Below are 20,248 nucleotides of genomic sequence, written 5' to 3'. Positions count from 1 at the left end.
TTCATTCATAAACGATTAGATTGATACAAATCGTTTAATGAAAAAACGATATAATATTTAGTAATCATCAGTTGGGACGAATTATAGAAAATACTTGCAGAAAGCATCACCTCGGTCCTATCTTTTTCTTATTGTAAAATTTTTGAATAAAATCTTTATGTAAAATATGTGTACATACAAGTATAATATATAAAAACATATATATATAAAAATAAAATATATAAGAATTATAAATGGAGAAAAAAAAACTATAAAAAAACAATACGAAAAGACGTAACTTTAAATAAATATTTGAATAAATGTGATAATTCAGTAATTATCTTAATGTCCATATGAAATTGAATTTCTCTCGCTTTAAGACTTCTGAAAGAAGAAAAAAATACACAAATCACGAGAAGAAACTGAGTTCTGTTACTACTAGGACTTTTATATATAAATAATTATATTGACTATATATCGTAATTAAGATGAAAATACACGTACTAAATAAGTGAAATATATCATGTTTTTATTATCAATTAGTTTATGAAAATATTCATTCTTTTTTTTTTTCTCTTATTATTGTAAAATGTAAATACTGTACATATGAACCTGATTGTTTCGTTATGTTTTCGCCTTTGTATATAAATTGATTATTATAATTGTACGAAATAAATTATTCTGCAGCGAGTGTTGATGATACACACACACTTACAAAAAGAAGAAGTAAATGAATCCAATTTGTTTATATTATTGTATATTTTGTGAATTGAACTTAATCAAATATTGTAATGATTATAAATATATATATATATTGCCCATTGTTATCCAATCAAATTCATCTGTGAATATTTAAAGAAAAGAAAATAAATATAAACATAAATGTATAATTTGATTTTTTTTTAATGTTGGCTCTGTCGCCATCTTCCGTCCAAATCTTCGAACTTCGCGTTTAGAACTGTCAAAGTAATTTCTGCCAGTGTTGCGGCACGCATTTCGATGTGCACAGGTGATTAAGTGAGGTTATGTCGCGTGTGGTGTTTATATTGTAATATTTATGTGCGTATCCCAGGTTCGGATTGAAAACGCACGCGATTGTGTGAATTTCAATTATATATAACAATTACGTATTGATTTTCGTGGTGGTGTGACTGCAAGTTGTTCGAAGATGTCTTCAGGAAGGAAGTGCAAAAACTGTGGCTCCTTCGATATAGAAGTTGACCCAGCTAGGGGTGATGCAGTGTGCACCAATTGTGGCTCCGTGCTTGAAGACACCATCATAGTATCGGAGATACAGTTCGAGGATGGTAACCATGGTTCGACAAATGCTATAGGTCAATTTGTGTCTGCGAGCTCGAAGGGTGGTGGAGGAAAGTTTGGGCCAGGTAAACGAAAGTCATGAATTAATTATTCTTAGCAAACAAATGATAAGATAAAACGTGTTTGTACAAACACGACATGCTTGGTTTTATAATAAGAAATATCCTTTAACCAAAGGTTACTCTGATTATGATTTGCTGATTTTACAATTGCAAAACATAAACATTACTTTTGAATTAATAAATAAAACTTGTCATCTATATGGGGATGTATGTTTGGTTGTATATAGAACAAATTGTTTTATTTTTTAAATTCAAGGATTTCAATTCCAAAGCGGCGAAGAATCCAGGGAATACACTTTAAAGAAAGCTCGTAACAGCATTTCCATTCTCTGCAATCAGTTGCATCTGAATCAGCACTGCATCGACACTGCTTGTAACTTTTACAAGATGGCATTGACCAGAAACATGACAAAGGGTAGAAAAAGTACGCACATTCATGCTGCTTGCGTCTATTTGACCTGCCGCACAGAGGGCACAGCTCGTATCCTTTTTTGTTATTACACTTATTTAAAAAAATATATTCTAGAATATGATTATATAACTTTTTCATTGTAACATAATCAAAATATGTTTGTAAATTAAACATAATTTGATCCTTTTTAGAATGTGAGATTTTCCTTAATTATATTTTAAATAGATTTATTGATTGATATATGCGACGTGGTCCAAATAAGCTGCTTCGAATTGGGTAGAACTTACCTGAAGTTATCACACACCTTGTGCCTGAACATACCTTCAATTGGTAAGTAATTCCGTTTGATCAAATATTTAGGTAAAATTGTCAAAGAAACTAAATTTGTTTATGGTATGCAAATATAATAATTATTATATTTCTCAAATGTAATTTAAACAAAAGATGGTAAATCTATTTGCTCTCCAATGTGAAGAACATATTTTAAATATGCAATTACAAATTGTGAACCATTGCAATGTATTTGCTGATTAAACCAATGTGTCAATTTGGTGTCAAAATCACCAATTAATATAAATGTATAAAGATTTTGGAAGATGAAGCAGAATCTCTCAATCCTAAATATTAAAAAGTATGTTTATTTGTTACTGTTGGAAATTATATCTACAAGTCGTTATTATATAATAACTTAGTGTTTGTTTCCTAATCAAGGACCCTGTTTTCTTGAAAATGTATGTAAAGAGATTGGACATCAGAAATGATCTGAGAATGATGAACTATCCTGTGATGTTGCTGAAAGTTTCTTATTTGAAATATTCATCACGTCCGATGTCAATGCCTTGCAGGCTTCTATCAGAAACTCTGATAATAATGCACTTATGAATGTATTTTACTTTTATAAACTATATTTATGAAACCTAAGCACCCTATTTATATATATGTATAGTATATATATATAACTATTTATTTGTTAGGAGGTTTTCCTCTTTCAGCACTGCATAGTGTTTGAAGACTTGTTACTCTAGCAAATCGTCTTCATCATACTAGAGCGTCATATTTTTGTTGTACCGATTTGGCAAAGGGCGCGACGAGCAATCGAATTAGTAGTATTTTCCTTTGCGAACGTTAACTACTCATTGGATACCGTGAAGATATAACAATTATATAAAAAAAATGTAACAAAATAGTTCACAGCACTTAAATTATAATAAATTAGGGTATGAGTTTCTAGATGTGGGAGGAGTAGTAGAACATATAAAGTTTATTGGTTTAGAGGTGTTCACTGACGGCGGCGGTAGAGGGACCATAGAAAATCAGCTCAGGTATTTGACCACCTTGAACTCCGGTGCCGTTGGTGCTCTCCGAAGAGCATTGGAACTGAAAGGTGACCGTGCCCACGGACACCTCGCTCATGCCCTCCTGACCAAAGTAGCTAAGTTCGGCCCCGTCGAGTACAGCCGAAGCCGTGTAGAACGATTCGGGTTCGACCTGTATGGGATTATTGAAGTACACGTGGAAAGTCTTGCTGGATCCGTCCGAGAAGAACTTCGTGTTGCTTTCGGCGAGCACGCGTCCCTGTCGCTTCAGTTCGATTTTCACGTTGTAATCGGCGGCGCCGTTTGACGATCCGTACAACCCAAACCCGACAACGAAAATCCTACGATCCACGGAAAACTGTATGCTATCGCATCTGCCTCTGTACCTCCACTGGTTGGAGCGGTATGCGCACGATTGAAATCTGTGACACACCTAGATAGATACGTTAATTTTGTTGCTTTGCGCTGTTATTGTGTATTTACTTGTGACTTTAGTCCGGCCCTGGGCTGTATCGGGTACTGCAGGCTCGGTTTATTGTTGGCCGTGAAGTGGAAGAAGATGTCGATCGTCTCCTGTTGCGTGAGGATGCCCAACTGGGCGGCGCCGTTCGCGAACTCCTCCAATGACATGGTGGGTATCCGCACCAAGTATAGGGCGTTTCCCAACACGTTGCGTTTGTTCTGCGGTGATGGCTCGATCTCGCGGCGGACGCATTCTGCGCCCGCCCAGTTCAACGCCGCCTCCAACAGGTTCATTTCCTTGCAGTTCAACGTCTCTCGGCCCAGGACCGACTCCAGGGTCGACATGTCGATGTCGACGAACCCGTCCGAACGGAGCGCCATCTCTGCCTGAAATTGTGCAGGGATTAAGTGAAAAATAAAATGGTTTCTTTCTAATCCATATATTGACAACATCATACTTTTTACAATTAATACTTCCGCAATCGTTACAAATCGCAATCAAAAAATAAAGCGCACTGCATACATTATTATACACATTACATCAACTAAAGAATGCTGTAAATATCTGGATTAAGAATTAACACATCAATACATTGATATTTATATATATATATAGAGAGATTTAGTTTATCTTTCATCAAATATTTTCTGTGAAGCGCAAACCAAAAGGTTCGAGTCAATTTGTTCTATATTATCATTGCTCCACAGATGTATAATAATAAATCGTTGAAAAATAATAGCAACAATACATAAGGAACGTCGTGAGATATGTTTCGATTCAATTCGGAAATTAATCTAAATGATTGTAGGACGCAACGAACATTTAGTAATTAATTTCCTTGCATGCTACACACCGATGAGCATAATATATTTGTTTTTGTTTTGTTTAAAACACAAGCAAAATTATTGTCTCGGTAAATGAAAGATCGAAAGTTTTATGGCATTGAAATGGAATTGGAAGGAGGCGGCAATTCGAGACATGAGATCGAGTGCGTGAGACTCACCTGAGCGTCGATGACCTCCCAGCATCGTTGCATCAGCTCAGGTTCCTCAAAGAGGCGCGACTGGCTTAGGAGAAGGCAGGCATTCTTCGCCGTTAAACTAGTCTCCAAGTAATTGACGCAGGCACGTGCGAGATGTGGCACGATGTACTTTTTCGCTACGTACAGTGTGGCCAGCACAGTGTCCGCTTCCAATTGGATTTCATCACAGTATAAATATCTACGAAAAAAACATCAATTAATTAAAACACAAGTAATAATATATGTAGAAAGGTGTTAATTACTTTAGTAGAGTTAGAAAAGCTGAGGGCTCGACGTCGGGCACCTCGATTTCCTCTTTGCATTCGGCGAGGCCGCCGTAGAACATGGCGTAGAAAACGGAACTTCCGGTCGCCAGAACGTATTTGTGGGCGGGGATTGGTTGAACGGCGCCGGCTCCGCCCACCAGGAATCGGACGTCCGCCATGAGATCGTTATTGAACATTGCCGCGTTGCGTTCGCGCACCGTCGGTTTCGTCGCCTGCCAGTTCGGGTCTAATGTACCCGGTGGACCTCCGATCGGGCTCACGCAAGGACTCGACGGCGGCGAACCTGGAGCACTCACGGGCTGCATCACCTGCAGGTTCTCACGTTGCGACACCAGGTGTGGCGGGGATAAGCTGAGTGGACCATTGTTCAGAGTTTCTGCTAGAAAATATCAAATCAATCAATTAATAAACTATATATTGCATCTTCACATTTAACCCAAAACATATATTTTCTTGAAACTGCTAAAGTCCTTTCTAATAATTAATATTTTATAAAATACCAACGAAAGTCATAACATATATTGACTTTAAATTTAAGCTTGATTTAATGACACGCAATGAAAAACACACGTAACAGAAAATTAATTTCAAAAACAAGATTGCAAAATAAGTCAAGCTCTCAACCTCTATAAGATTGCGTGAAACAGCATATGATGATTATGTTTATGCAGTTGCATAATGCGCGGCCTTTTGTCAATCGATAGTTTACAGGGTCGACCTTATGCGCTTTCAACAACTAAAATAATAACATAGTAAAACCCTAACATTAAAACGAAATAATTCCCGTTTGTACGATTGGAAGAAAAACATAATTTACTAAATTTTTATTCTAAATGTATGTAATTTCAGAAATAATTTGCAAAACAAAAATTACGTTACTTCACTTCGTGAATTATCAAATTTTGTCATTAAATATTTCATCGATAGTTACTTAATTTAATACATTTGAAATTTAAAAGTAAAATAAATGTTAATAGATGTAAATTATTCACTATTGAAACTCTATTTATTGTTATGTTATTCAATGAATTGATAATGTTTGTTTTGTTTTTGTCACAATTGTGTGCGCAAAATTTTTAGAGTTTTATTGATTTTTCGGGATCTTCTTCGGGTCGTCACACCCGGAATACAAAAGAAAATCTCTGATTTAAAAACAAAATAGGTAAAACAAAATATGTTGTGAATTTGAGGTGGTAAAAGTTGTAGAAGGCCGAGATTTGGAGCCGATTCTCTCTCTTACCGTTCATCCAGGCGTTCGTCTGGGAAACGGACATATTGTTGTTTTCTTGCATTTTCCTGGCCGGTTTCGTCGATACTTTCGAATACAAATTCGGCATAGCCATTATTCGGCAATGTCGATGTTTCTCGTTCGCTCTTCTACTGCACTTTCCCGTTTTTTCTTTTCACCGACAACACTACCCATCCATCACTCTAACAGCGCCATTTTGTGTTCTTCTGTTTCCCAACTCGAATGTCAGGCAACCCTCTGTACGTCCGAGCGTTCTTTGCCTACCTCGTATTTCATCAACCAAAATTATTACAGAATCTCTCTCATACCAATAAGATTAAAGCAGTCTCACAAACAGTTTTACTTTCTTCTTTTTTTATATAAAGCTAAATTGCGTTTAAAAATTAATAAATGAGAAATTTGAACTTTGCATCTCATTAAATTAATGAAATTAGTGTATTAATAGAATAAATTACACATAGTATGTTAATTACCATCTAATTTAGTATTAGCATAAGAATGAAATTTGTTTTCTTGCTTTTCTAATACTTCCTGCAATTTTAACAACAACTTTATAGAAAATACGCAATACGCAATATTCCGATTTTCTCATTTTTGTTTTCAAATGTTGCTAATTTAATGTATTTTTTTCTGATTCTTATTTAAATTGTTTCAAACGTTTCAAAGTTACGAATTTCCGACTTTGACATTTTTTTCAAATTTAGCAACAAACAAAATGTCAATGGTTTATTGTTTAAATTCTATATACTTATAAGTGTTTCTTCATTCATAAACGCTGATCTTTCTGTTTGTTAGCGATGCAGAATACTTGTGACAAATTTTAACTGTAAAATAGATTTTTCTAGAGAATTCGTTGCATGCGTTTGTTCAATTTGATTGGATTTCATTAACACGTATAATTGAATTTCTTTGTTTAGTTTCCAGTGAGAGAAATGCAAGAAAATAAAATTGAAATGATGTTTCGATTTTCAAGTGATGATTTTGCATTTTTTTGTACGTTTCTGTATCCACGTCAACTATATAATAATTATTGTAAATTAGGATTTCACTTAAACATTTAACTTAGATGTGTATTCGTAATTAATGCAAATATTAAGGTGATTAATGTGAATGTTAAAACAAACCTGATCTTCCAGTGTTCTTCCAATTCTTATTTAACAATATTGGTTTTCGATAACACGGAAATCATGACCAGGCTGGAGTATCAGCACTAACTGACACCATTTTTTGTGTTTCTCAATGCTATGATAATATACATGAATTATGAAATCAATTCCCTATTCAATTCCAATGCGCTCTTTCTATAAATATGCAACAGCACTGGCAAAACAAAAAAATAATCACGTCGATTCGAGTGAAAAAAAGATAAGAAAAGTTAATACTAACGTTCCGGGTCCAAGTGTTGGTTATTTTCGAACACCGGTTCCTCTTCGTCTTCGGTGAAGAGATTGTCCAGTATGGATAAACCGACGTTTTGATAGGCGGGTTCTTCGTCCTCGTCGCATAATTGGTCATAGCCTCCTCCTCCTCCGATGTTGCTCTTGCTGACGAAATGCGCGCATCGGTGCAGAAGGTACCAGACGTCCGTTTGACCCAAGACCCAGGCCAAAGCGTGTCGATGAGGAGTCAACTCGACGCCGAGCATAATAGTAACGAATCGGGAATGATGGTCAACATCAAAAATACAGATTTTCTTATCACCTCGCCCTCTCTCTCTCTACTTTATTCTTTTCTTTTGTGAGGTGTCCTAATCCGTAAATTGGCTATTGTGCTCCGCTTTTCACCTGGAACAAATTTTATTATAAAAATACCATTGAATTCCTTAATTGGATCTAATTCTAACAGGTTTTCTGCAGGAAGAGAAAATCGTATCAAAAGAATAACCGAAACGAACAATGTACAATGACCACTGCTCAAATTTAACAACTTGATTATTTCGTGTCTTGTGCTATTAATAGACTTTGCTCGCTGAATACAATAGACAATTATTTCAATATTTTGTTAATTATTTTAAATAACTAAAGTTCAATTACAATTGTTATAATATTCGCATATCAATAATTCAATAACAACAAAAAAATGCAAGGAAATAGTATGTAGCATACACAATGGCAATATAACAAAAAAAAGTGCGAAGTAATGATTTTTAATTTTTTTTAAATTCTCGTATCATAGTAATTTAAACTATAGTGTTTTAAAAGGATGCAATCTATACTCAAGAGCAGGGTTTCTCAAACCCAACCAGTTTCTAGCTTTGACAATTGTTTGCTACAATCAAATTGCTTTGACACAAGGTGACAGCTTTTAATAAGTTGTTTTTTTATCTGAAAACACACTTTAACCTAGAGTTAAACTTTCGCAGCACACTTAAATCATAATCTTGACACGTACGTTCACTTATTACACTTTGTACTTCTGTAAAAAATACATTAATTAATGAATTTAAATTACTGAGAGTGTATAAATAACAATTATATAATTTTGATATATGTATTCTTTAAATACATTCACTGTTACAAATTTCGAATTGAAATAAAGAAAGTCCTTACGACATCGAATTTCTAAACGTACACACTCTTCCATTCCACATTTCTTCCGACAGTCGTTTACGAATCAGAGGAGTAGAAATACTTTCGGTTTTCGGTAATTTACGAAAGCCGCTGTCAAGGTTGAAAAGTGAATTTTATTCTAGTTACAAAAAAAAGTACACTGCAATATTTTATTGTTCACAAACCATATTTATTTACTTATAATTAGTTTTGATAAAGACAATGAAATTAAAGATAATTTGATTAATATTGGCAACATTTAAATTCAGTTTATGTTTTAATTATTAGGTTATTGGTATGAACACAAGAGATGGTCAATTTTCTCTGATGTGATAAATGTGGATTTCTTTCTTCTCGACGAAAACTCAAACCAAATATTGACTCTTTTACAGTCGTGAAACTTGCACAAGCCACATGATAAATTCATTAACAAACGTTTCCACAGAAACCGCGCGCGCTCGTTCGTTTGTTTAAACTAAACTACAAATGTTTGTGCAGATGGAATATGAACCATACACGTCTTGCACAAAAATTACCTTTAAATAATTATTATTGATTTGAAAATTTCATTTTTTGATGCAAATATATCTTTTTTCTCCGGTTGGTAATTGCGTTTCGATGCTCCATGTATGTGTTAATATGCATGTACAAGACAACTCAATTTGGGAAAACGTTCGATTCCAATCATTTCCATATATATGTACAATAATTATACGAATATTACATTTAATTTTTATTAGATTTGATTTGATTTTTTTGTAAAATTACACGAGGCATGATATTTAAAATAATTAAAAATTATATTGTAAATCAGCATGGCTCAACCTTTTGTGACCCATTCTCTTATTATCGATTATTTGTAATTTGTACTAAGACTTAATTACTAAGAGTTAGTCGCTTTGCCACAAGATGACATCTTGTCGTGTCCCAGGGATGGAATTCTGGACACAGTGGAATATTGTCTGGTGTTGTCGTTGTGGAGTCTCAGTTATAGGAATTAAGTAGTACGTTTGGTTTACAACAAGTTTATTATAATAATTTGTACTCTTGGGGTCCTTTCCAAGACAATGTAGTTACTTCGATAGGTTGACTAAGACTATATCAGTCTTTGAAGGTTTTACTGAGACTATGCTCATCATATTAACGTTTTACTGAGACTGATTCCAAATACTTATTCTACTTGCGGGATCGACTACGATTGTACGTGTAATGATCATTAAGTGTTTATAATAAGGACTTGAATTCGGAGTAAAGGTATAGGAGTATCGATGGGAATGTTTACGCTTGGTCCCCTTTGTTTATATTGAAGTATATCGAACTGGAATCACTGTAGAGATTCATTTATGCTGATGTATATGTTTATATAATAATGCGACTAAGAGACGCCTTGGATGTCTCTAGTTCGTTAATATACTATACTAATAAAGACAATTATAAAAATAATGGTTGGACACAACAATCTGTTATTTCGTGACCCAACATATTTTGTTTGTAGTTGCACAGCCACCCAATTGTTAACATTATTTCACCAGATCCTCTCTTTGACAGTAGATGACAGCTGTCATCGGTTGTATAACTCTATTCTAAATGTCATTACTTCAATTTTAGAGCTGTTGAATTCTGTTAAAGACTAGGAAAAATATATTTATTTTTAATGTTAACAAGATTCAAATAAATGTTGACAAGGTTAATTTCAATATAATTTGACGTAAATAAACATCATTTCCTTTCATTTTTACACTCTTTTTTTAATTAACATTTACGTCTTTTATTTTTTTAATCTCATTTATGATCCGTTACGTTATGAATTGCATATGCCTTTTTAATTTTTTTTTTTTTTAATTAATTGAAATGATTAATTATTTTATTAATGGTTTGTTGGTTTACTTCATATAATTGTTGTTTTAATTGACCTGATAATGAATTTATTGAAATATTATAATATGTCTGATTACGTTTAAAAAAACAAAAAGTTTATAAATATTGAAAATTTTGTTTAAAAAAAAATACTAAAAGTATGGTACCTCGCACAGTGCGGTTTCAGTATAGTGCGGTATAAAGAGTCGACGATTAGTCCGTTTTCAAATTGGTAATACATACAATCATGATTGTATAAATAGATATATTTTTTGTATTTGTTCATGTGGACGATATTAATACATACGTTTTCAAATATGCAACATTTGGATGTTTGAAGAAGAAAAATGAAAACTGCACTTTCTGTAGTAAACTGAACTTCACTGAACAAAAGTTGATTTATAAAGGTAAAAATTCAAAAGTTTTGTATTGGTGAGATGCCGTGGCTTTTCCCGCCGAGCAGTGTTCGATTTCGCTGTTGCAATGATACTAACTGCAATGGAAACAACAACCGCTAAGAACTTTGGTATGTAAGTGTGTGTACCAAAATAAAAAAAAAAACAAGTAAATATGTCGAGACGCAGACAGAGTGAGAGAAAGAGTGTTACGGCTATTCGAATAAGCAAGTTCGGAGGAGCGCTCGGTACTGAAGGTATTACTATTAAGTAGTAGGTATGACCGGACGACGACGCCTTCTCTTTCTTTCCTTCTTTCCCTCGGATCGCATTTATTCTCTTCTATCTCCTCTCTTCTGAGCAGTTTCTTCTTCGCTCTCCTCCGTAAGGCGACTCGCGAGGCCGTTTATTTATATATTCTCTTATTATCGATTATTTGTTGTCATTACCATGAACAGACATACCATGAACATAATAAAAATCGGAATTTTTAAATGTATTTTAAATTAATATTCTTTTCTTAATTTATTTGTCAATTTATGCACTTGCTTTTATAGTCATTCCATTTTGAAAACTTATTATGACAGCATACAACAATACCTCGCATAGTGCGGGTGATTTGTAACCACAATAATTAACACAATTAACCACAATAGGATATATAGATTATAAGTTAGTATCTTTTCAAACCGGACTGATTGAAACCGGACTATGCGAGGTTTATATAGTTAATTTTAATATGTTTTCAATCTAATTAGATTGAAAGTTTATTTAAGAACAACATTGTTTTTTTTTTTAGTTTTTGTTTCTTATTTGTTTAGACAAGCCTGATGATTTTGTTTCCCAATAACTTGATTATATTTGTTTTAAGAAGCAAGTACGCTTCTCCTCTACTATTACGAAATGTTAGCCAATCATTAATTTATTTGGTAATTTATGATCTTAACCTCACTTGCATAAATGCAAATATTCTAAACGAATATATTCAGACGTTTTTTTTTTCTAATTTCAGTAATATTCATTATGTGTGATTAAAATACAATGAGCTGAAACAAATAAATTTAATAACAACATGAAAACTTTGAACCTGTGAGTTGAGTTTTTGGCTTTCTATGATTCTGATTTGATTCAATATAATTTTTATTTTACATCTTATATAAGTGGGATATTTTTTTGCTTAAATTGTTACAAAATAATCATAATATTATTTATTGAAAATTTCGATTGTGAATAAAGAGAGGATATGTGCTAATTCAAATTTCAAAATGTTTTTATAATTATTTTTACCCGTAATAATTAATATTAATTTTAATTTTATGGTGATTAAGTGTTTTTTTTCTGTTACATACATATCTATATATATATTCAACTATGTTAAGATGTAAGAAACACTGTGTAACAAGAAAGAAGAGATCAAGTGGCGAAATGGAACTTGCTGTCGTAAGTACCGCAACTCGGTTACGAGCGCGAACATTCTTTCTTCTTTCACTCTAACTAGTTGCGTGTTTCTATCTTGCTCATTCATGCTCCTCGCATCGAGTATATCAAGCAAAATGTCGACAGACTTATTTCCAATAGTCTGCTTGCACATGCATTATTATTTCGCGTACCTGCGTAGACGGAGATTGAGAGAGAGAGAGAGAGAGAGAGAGAGAACGAGTTAATGAGAAAGTTCATGGAAGTTATAGTATTCAGACCGAATATGCGATATTTGCAACGATTTTCGGATGAGAAATATATACCGAAAAATGAACGATAGTTTTTCAAAATTTACAAAAAGTGAACACACAAAATCATCTCCAAAAACGATAAATTATTATGGAATTATAATCCCGAGAATTCCCTGGAAACATCTACTAGTTGTAGCTGTAATTTCAAGCATAAATCTTATGATTTAATTGAGAAAAACTTGGATAATGCGACTTTACTAATAAAAACGTATTGCTTCGAAAATCCTATTTCAAATGAATGTATTTTATATAATTAAGTCTTAAATTGTATTTACATTTTGATATTAGCAATTTTATATATTTTCTTGTGAAACTTATTACAATAACAACAAATATCTTCATTAACTCATGTTTGCGCAGTGTTATTGAACCTGTCTACAAAAATATGCAAAGTCAAGTGACAAGTGAGCAATTTTCCAAATGACTGCTAAAGTTTTCTCTATTTTATGAAATGGAGGAGGGAAATCAAGTTTGGAAACCACTGGCCTAAACAATGCACAAAATTAAACTCGTTGTGTCTACTACTATATTTCGGCATTACTGCGTTTCTCAATCTTTTTGACGTTGCTAAGATTATTTCAGTTTCTCTTTTTGACACAAAATGACAGTTGTCACAACCTTTTTTTTGTAGTTATGTACTGCGACTCAATTGTTAACAACAGTTCCATGCTTTGACACAAGGTGACATCTGTCATATAAATGTCATAAATTTAACGCGACTCAATTTTTGGTCGAGGTTGAGAAACGCTGGTCTAGACAACTTTGCTGTTAACATTTATACATATCTATGCACACACGCACACTTATATAGGTAGGATTTCACACAAATGCCAGTTACATAATAATTTGCGAAGCACGATCTTTCAGCTTTGCTGATATTTTATAGTCGTACGGTTTGTATTTCGCTTGATACCAGTATTCAATTTCATTTGCAATCTAATCACTTGCAGATTACCTTTATTACGTGTTTTGCTAACAGATTCTACATTTACAATGACATTTGTATGTAGCGTGTATTGAATTGATTAACATTGATTACAAAGAATTACATAGAAAACAAAAAACACAGATGAATCGTTGCAACAATCAAAGCACACTAAAAATAATACTGGATATTTCGTATTTTCATCACCTTTCTTAAGATTATTTAATTTTGCTAATTGACCTTAAATTAAGATGATGCTGTAACAAAGAAAATGACAATCTCGGACGTTAGGTAATCGAATCTTCAAACACACATCAATAAACACTTGATATAAAACGGTCATAAAATTGTGTGTGTGTCCATCGATTTTGACCCTATTGAAAGTTTCACTTTTTCTCCAGTTGTCTGCGTGCATGTTTTATTATCATTTTTGATCTCGAGTCGAACGTTTAAAGGACGCCCAGCAGTGAAAGTTTTTCGACTGGTTTCAATTTTATTTCAGAAGAAAAAAACATACTAGACGGAATTTTAATTTTTCGATGGTATGCACTTAACGACGCACTTTTCACGGTCATTTTCTGATTTAGTAAAAATTTTGTTTTTTATTCTATTTTACTAGCCTTAATTGTTTTATAAATTCTTCGATAATTATTAAATGATGAGATTTAATTTTTGATATATTTATAGTTGATTTATAGGATAATGAAAAAAATGGAAAAATACTCGTTTGAAGAAAAACATGACGTGCATAAACGTAATTAATATTCATTATTGCATATAATAAAGCAGTAAAAAGCAAAACAAATCTATGTATATAGTCAATAACATATTTTCTGTTTATCCATCATTTGCATAATGATTGTATTTCTGTTGTGGTATATTCTTAAATAATGTTATTTATTGATTTTAAAACTGTATTTGAGTTAAATTTGTGTCATAATTAATATAAGTATTTCAAAGTGTAAGTTTGATTAAAATAAAATTGGTAAATAAAAAATATGTAATTTTTCAGATCCGTGCTTGTACATTCTGCGGTTCGCTTCCAAATTGGAATTCGGCAGTAAAACGCAGGAGGTGGCGAACACCGCCCTCAGACTTGTGCAGAGGATGAAAAGGGATTCGCTACATTCGGGGCGCAGACCTTCAGGACTCTGCGGCGCTGGTAAATACGTTAAGATGAGAGATCTATAGGTGCAATCGGTAAATACCTTTTTGTTATCCGTAGCTCTGCTGATGGCAGCCAGATTGCACGAATTCAACCGACTCCCAACGGACATCGTGAAGATCGTCAAAGTCCACGAGACGACGTTGCGCAAGAGGTAGGTCTACTCTAAACATTGACAGATTACAGAGGATGTTGCGTTCTTTGTTGCCTCTAATTGCGTGTGCGGAATTGAAGAGGGGATGAGAAATGGTAAAAGTGTTATGAAGTGATGACCTGCCGTGCACTTTATTGCCTGGAACGAACGATGCACATTAACCGAAATATGTACGAACAAAAACGCTGATATTTCGCTTACTCGACAAAAGATTTTTTCTGCGTCTTTGTGTGCGTAACTTTTTTTTGATTAATTGCTTACGACTGGCTATTAGAACTAGCTAAAACTTTCAGAGCGTATATTCTATATCAGTGGTTCTTAACCTTTTTATCGTCGCGGCCTCCTTAAAATCCTAAAATATATTCGTGGCGAGCTTAACATTTTTAAATATTTTCACGGCCCACTATTTTAAAATAGTGATTTTATATAACCACAAGGGTAATTTTAAAATAGTGATTTTATATAACCATAAGGGTAATTGTAGCAAACTTTTTGTCTTGAAAAATGAATTAAATCCTATTGACAATTCAAGCAAATTGTCTTCGTGGGTTGGTTATAAATTTATGTTATCCCAGTTATTATAAGGATAATACCCAATTTTCTGCTATCAAGTTCATTATTTGGAAAATATTTGTCAAATTATTCAATTATTGGAGATGACATTGAATTCAACAATTTCTATGTTCTTTATCAAATTCACAATTATCTGCAATCATTTGAGAATAATTTGGAAACATTTACGAAGTTTCATTTTCATCGTTTCTATTTTATCTCGCATGGAAAACAAGTTGCGTTGATTTCTTTACATAGATACATTTAGCTGGTTTAGAACAGTGATTCCCAAAGTGGTCTATATCAACCCCAGCGTGGTCTATGACAACCTGCAAGGGGTCTACGTCAGCGAAAATAAAAATTGGGGGTCCACGATAGTGGATCTCAACATACACTGATATTTACTTACATTATACTATCTTATAATATAAAGACATATACGTTATTTATAAAAGTACCTATGAAGTAAAAAATGTATGTATATATGTTTATAAAATCGTGTAAGTTGTAGGATGTAGGCATTCGCTTTGTGGTCGCAATACATTTTGAACTTGTAAAAACCTGCACATAATGATATACCAGTATCATCTTGTTACAATCATACGCGCAGTCTCAGAGCAAAGATCTTAATAATTATAAAGATGTCCCAATATAAATAATAAATTTACAAAAAATCAATATCAAATAAGTAAGGGGGTCTACCCAAAACCGAAAAACATGCAAGGGGTCTACGACACAAAAAAGTTTGGGAACCTCTGGTTTAGAATGTAGAAGATGTCTGCCAAGTAAGAAAGCAATACCTCGCATAGTCCTGGTAATTAGTTCCGCCAATATCCCGCAATATATGAAACCGTACTAATCGTACTAAATTATTTTTTTTGATTAATTTTCAATCCGTACTGTAGTGTAGTTTTGTTGTACATTGAATGTATTAGATACTTAATATAGAACAATTTTTCATAACATTGATCAACAAACACTCAAATTTACATTCAAATCTTTTGCAGTGTTATTTCTACTCGAAAACAAGAAGATGATCGCTATAATTTCTAAGTATTTCGCATCATTCATTAAAGCTTTCATTGTGGATATCTTCTTGCTTTTACTTAAGTCCTGAAATAACATCGATTTCGTTTATTACAGAATGATTGAATTCGGCGAGACGCCGAGCAGTTCCTTAACTCTGGACGAATTCCTGACCGTAGATTTGGAGGAGGAACAGGACCCACCGTCGTTCAAGATGGCAAGGAAAAAGGATAAGGAGAGGTTGCAACGGGTGAGTATTAACATTTTTTTTGTTGTTGAATTTGTACGTTATCATTTCGCTTGTCTGCTTTTATTTAGCTGATGGACGAGGAGGGGGACACCTTGACGGATCTACAGAAGGAGATCGAAAATCAATTGATCAGGGATAATAAAAGTAAAAAGGCAAAACGAGGTGGGTGTTGTGCATCAGATTTTATAGTGTTGAAGGCTATTTAATAAGTATTTGCTTGTCGTTTGCAGCAGCTACCGGCGAAAAGAAAAGTGACGGCGGACAGGATAATGACATGATGAACTTCATCGAGGAGGAGACGGTGGGCACAATAAGCTCGCTGATTTCCGGCGAACCAATTGATGATCCCGATTTGGATGACGAGGAGTTTCCCAAAGAGCTCGGTAAAACATTATAATTATCGATTATGTAAATGCGCGTGCAAGAAAAAAAAAACAGTTTTCCACATCGTTGAGCTTTCATTATTTTCGCATTCGACGGCCTCCAAAAATTGATTAATCCATTACGTACGCTCAACGGATTTACTTTTATTTTGGTATACATGTTCACACGAACGTACACTTTGACTGATGACATATTGATATTTAACAAATACATAATGTAAACGTACGTTTCATATGGATATTTGTGCGTTAGTTCTGTTCATTTGTGTGTACATATTATGAAACGTACGTCAATGTTATGACCTTATGCATATTTCTTGTTTTTATTAAAAAATAAGTATTGTCTGCTACTTCATATACGATTATTTTCATTTATCGAATGTTCATGGATTTATTCCTATTATACTTCTAATAATAGTAAAAGTCAACGTCAATTCTCAAAGGAAATATTATTAAGGAAGTCGTGGCAAAATCGTGCAAGCATTTTATTGCCATTTCACCTTTAGGAAATTACAATAATCGGAATTAATTATTTCATAATGGTAGGAACTGACGATTTTTTGTTGTTGTTGTTATCATTATTGTAAGTGTCAGTAGTAGTTTATTAAATACTTCTTTGCAGGACCCAATATTGAGAGTTTGGGTTTGGTGAATTCTTTGGAGGATGTGGTAAGTGTACCGAAGGCTTCCGCACCCATTGATCTAGGCGACGAGACCTTCGATGACCTCGACGATGGAGAGCTGGACTCGTACATCTTCACCGAGGATGAGGGTCGTAACAAGAGCACGCTGTGGCACAAAATTAATGCACCCTATCTGGAAAAGCTTAAAGGTAATAAAATCATCGCGATCATATATTATAAGAGACAATTTCTTATGTTGAGTAAGAGGAATTTCCAGACCATTTCACGTAACAAGAAAAACATGAAACCAAACATTTTTTTGTCATAATTCTATGTAATAAGTAAATATTCGAGTAAAAATCCAACCCTGATAGTTCATAAAACAAATTGAATACAGTAAAAAGTGTTTAATAAGATTAATAGTTAGTTTATTGCGATTCTGTTAATTATTAATTATGTTCCAATGTAGACGTGAATTTTCTAATTACGTTTTATTACTCGAAAGTGAGAAAACCGCACGTGGATTTTTTTTCCCAATTACCATAAATCACGTAATGTAGATGAAATGAGGAAATTATACGTTCTGCACATTTGGGATGAATTCATTTCATTCTTTCGCAATCCTATAAATCTCATCGGTTCGTTTCATTTCTTTTGATGAGTTTTTTTTTGTTCGCTGCATTTATTGAAACAAAATTAGTTTATGTCTTTTGAATGAAAAATTGTAAATTTTGTTTGTTTGAATGCAGAAAGAGAAGAAAAATTGGCACGTGAAAAGGAAGAAGGGAAGCCGGAGAAGAAAAAGCGCCGCGTCGTGAGATCAAAGAAGAACTTGGCGCCTTCCGGATCTGCAGGTGAAGCAATCGAGAAGATGTTGCAGGAAAAGAGAATATCCTCGAAGATCAATTACGATGTCTTGAAGAGCTTGACCACTCCTTCTGCTCACGGCGAGAACTCCACGGAACCGTCGTCTCCTTCAGTCGATAGCGGTTCTTTGATACGTTTCGATTACAAAAGGTCGGTACATACACAAACAGCACACGTACACAATAGACGCTTCAGTAAATAAAGACGAAAATGTTGTGATGCTTATTTACTTAATTTTTTGTATACACATCAGTTTATCATAAATTAATTTGTTTTCGTAGACGACGAAATCCCACAAGTACGGGAGGTGAGACGCCGAAGAAAATTGCCAAGACAACCGGGCGGGGAAGGAAGGCCAAGGAGAAGGAGTCTTTTGGTTTGCCGGTGGTGGATGAGGCACCGGCGCCTGCCAAGGAGCAACAGCAACCGCCGACCAACGACCAAAAGAAGGACGATCACGGTAAGAAATTTGCAATTCAATATGTTCAGAGTTCATCAATATTTATTACATAAATTTACTCGTTTCCAGCTTCTGAGGATGATTACGAGGATTTCGAGGAACCGGAAGAGGTTCAACCGGAAATCGGAGTGATGCAACTTCTGCAGCAGCACCGCGACGACGACGACGAGGCCGAAATGTACTTCGGTACGGGCTACGACGAGGATGATTATTAAACTTTCTTGTGATATTGTCATCATATTTATTATTATTATTATTACCAAATCCACGTTTGTATCGACTGTTGCAGGATTTCTCCAAATGTGCTCATTCCATTTTTAATACATAATATGATTGCAGAAATAATAATAATTGACAATATTGATTATTAGCTTTTGTATTTATATGGATATCACTTATGTAATGTTTGGAATCTAGCTTAGAGTATTTATATTTATGTAACATTCGCATTTACGTACATATTTATGTTTATATTATGTAAGGTAACAAGTTATTATTTTTTTTATATTAATTGTTATCCGCTTCAATATGTCTCTCTATACCATTATCTCTCTTTATATTATTATATTGTTTTAAAAGATATATTTTTTTTTTCTTCTTATATCAATAAATTGAACGGAGTTGGACATCGTTACTTCTTTAACGTATCTATTAGTTAAGTGCAATAAAATATTATCCCCCCAATACCTCATATTTCGGTAAGTATTTCATAATCGTATAATATGTTTAATACGGTGGCAATCCCAAGCCCGACAACCGAAATCCCGTCTATCGAAATCCCGAGTGTATTGAAATCCCGACGTACTATGTCAAAATCCCGACAATCTAAAACTTAATAAGATTATTAATTGTTGTTATTCATTGTTAGTAACATAAACTAATTTTATTATAGAATATTTCTTATTCTTAAGTTTTATAATGAATAATAAGTCAACGAAAAAAAAAACAAAACAATAATAATTAATATTATTTATTGTTATTAAGAATAAATAACAACAATTAATAATCGAGCAAAAGAATCATCGACCTAAGTCTTAAAAGTATTTTTTTTCAGTATCCGTCGTATCTACTAAAATATAGTAGAATAATTAAAAAATGTTATTGTATAAATTATATAGAAATTGTTTATAACAAAAAATGTAACGATTGTCAAAAGTGACAACTGTCATTTTGCGACCCAATATTGGATTGCGACCTCTATAG

General features: G+C 33.5%; 2 protein-coding genes across 8 annotated transcripts; one reads left to right on the top strand and one right to left on the bottom strand.

Annotated features, from left to right (window-relative positions):
* The first annotated feature begins 960 nt into the window (after window positions 1-960).
* LOC108563937 (transcription factor IIIB 90 kDa subunit) lies at window positions 961-19,525 on the top strand. 2 transcript variants are annotated; one of them, XM_017922777.1, is made up of 12 exons: window positions 961-1,364; window positions 1,618-1,842; window positions 1,999-2,103; window positions 14,578-14,727; window positions 14,791-14,884; window positions 16,580-16,712; window positions 16,781-16,874; window positions 16,946-17,095; window positions 17,718-17,927; window positions 18,468-18,735; window positions 18,867-19,045; window positions 19,115-19,525. In XM_017922777.1, the coding sequence occupies exons 1-12, from the start codon at window positions 1,148-1,150 to the stop codon at window positions 19,258-19,260; spliced, it is 1,971 nt and encodes a 656-aa protein (XP_017778266.1). In that variant the 5' UTR covers window positions 961-1,147; the 3' UTR covers window positions 19,261-19,525. The 2 variants fall into 2 exon arrangements, with proteins under 2 accessions (XP_017778266.1, XP_017778265.1); XM_017922776.1 differs by having other exon boundaries at window positions 16,943-17,095; window positions 19,115-19,522.
* Window positions 2,235-14,822, bottom strand: LOC108563938 (BTB/POZ domain-containing protein 6). 6 transcript variants are annotated; one of them, XM_017922779.1, is made up of 6 exons: window positions 14,774-14,822; window positions 7,496-7,893; window positions 4,837-5,239; window positions 4,556-4,772; window positions 3,573-3,938; window positions 2,235-3,522 (listed from the first exon to the last, which is right to left on the bottom strand). In XM_017922779.1, exons 2-6 carry the CDS (start codon window positions 7,752-7,754, stop codon window positions 3,043-3,045), a joined length of 1,725 nt encoding a protein of 574 aa, XP_017778268.1. In that variant the 5' UTR covers window positions 7,755-7,893; window positions 14,774-14,822; the 3' UTR covers window positions 2,235-3,042. The 6 variants fall into 6 exon arrangements, with proteins under 6 accessions (XP_017778268.1, XP_017778267.1, XP_017778270.1 ...); XM_017922778.1 differs by lacking the exon at window positions 14,774-14,822 and adding an exon at window positions 10,823-11,049; XM_017922781.1 differs by lacking the exon at window positions 14,774-14,822 and adding an exon at window positions 10,823-11,049 and having other exon boundaries at window positions 4,837-5,236.
* Window positions 19,526-20,248: the final 723 nt, after the last annotated feature.

This window comes from Nicrophorus vespilloides, unplaced genomic scaffold (genome assembly GCF_001412225.1).
Source record: "Nicrophorus vespilloides isolate i.1.1-1 unplaced genomic scaffold, Nicve_v1.0, whole genome shotgun sequence".
Taxonomy (NCBI): Eukaryota; Metazoa; Arthropoda; class Insecta; order Coleoptera; family Silphidae; genus Nicrophorus; species Nicrophorus vespilloides.
This window is presented reverse-complemented; position numbering and strand designations above follow the sequence as displayed.

Bases quoted from the DNA above. Each gene is read 5' to 3' on its own strand.
- LOC108563938 (XM_017922779.1), bottom strand. From the start codon at position 7,754: ATGCTCGGCGTCGAGTTGACTCCTCATCGACACGCTTTGGCCTGGGTC. The intron at 5,240-7,495 runs GTTAGTATTAAC...GATATTTTCTAG, and splicing joins CCAACACTTGGACCCGGAAC to CAGAAACTCTGAACAATGGT. The intron at 3,523-3,572 runs GTAAATACACAA...GTATCTATCTAG, and splicing joins GGGCCGGACTAAAGTCACAA to GTGTGTCACAGATTTCAATC.
- LOC108563937 (XM_017922776.1), top strand. From the start codon at position 1,148: ATGTCTTCAGGAAGGAAGTGCAAAAACTGTGGCTCCTTCGATATAGAA. The intron at 1,843-1,998 runs GTATCCTTTTTT...TATTTTAAATAG, and splicing joins CCGCACAGAGGGCACAGCTC to ATTTATTGATTGATATATGC. The intron at 16,875-16,942 runs GTGGGTGTTGTG...TGTCGTTTGCAG, and splicing joins AAGTAAAAAGGCAAAACGAG to CAGCTACCGGCGAAAAGAAA.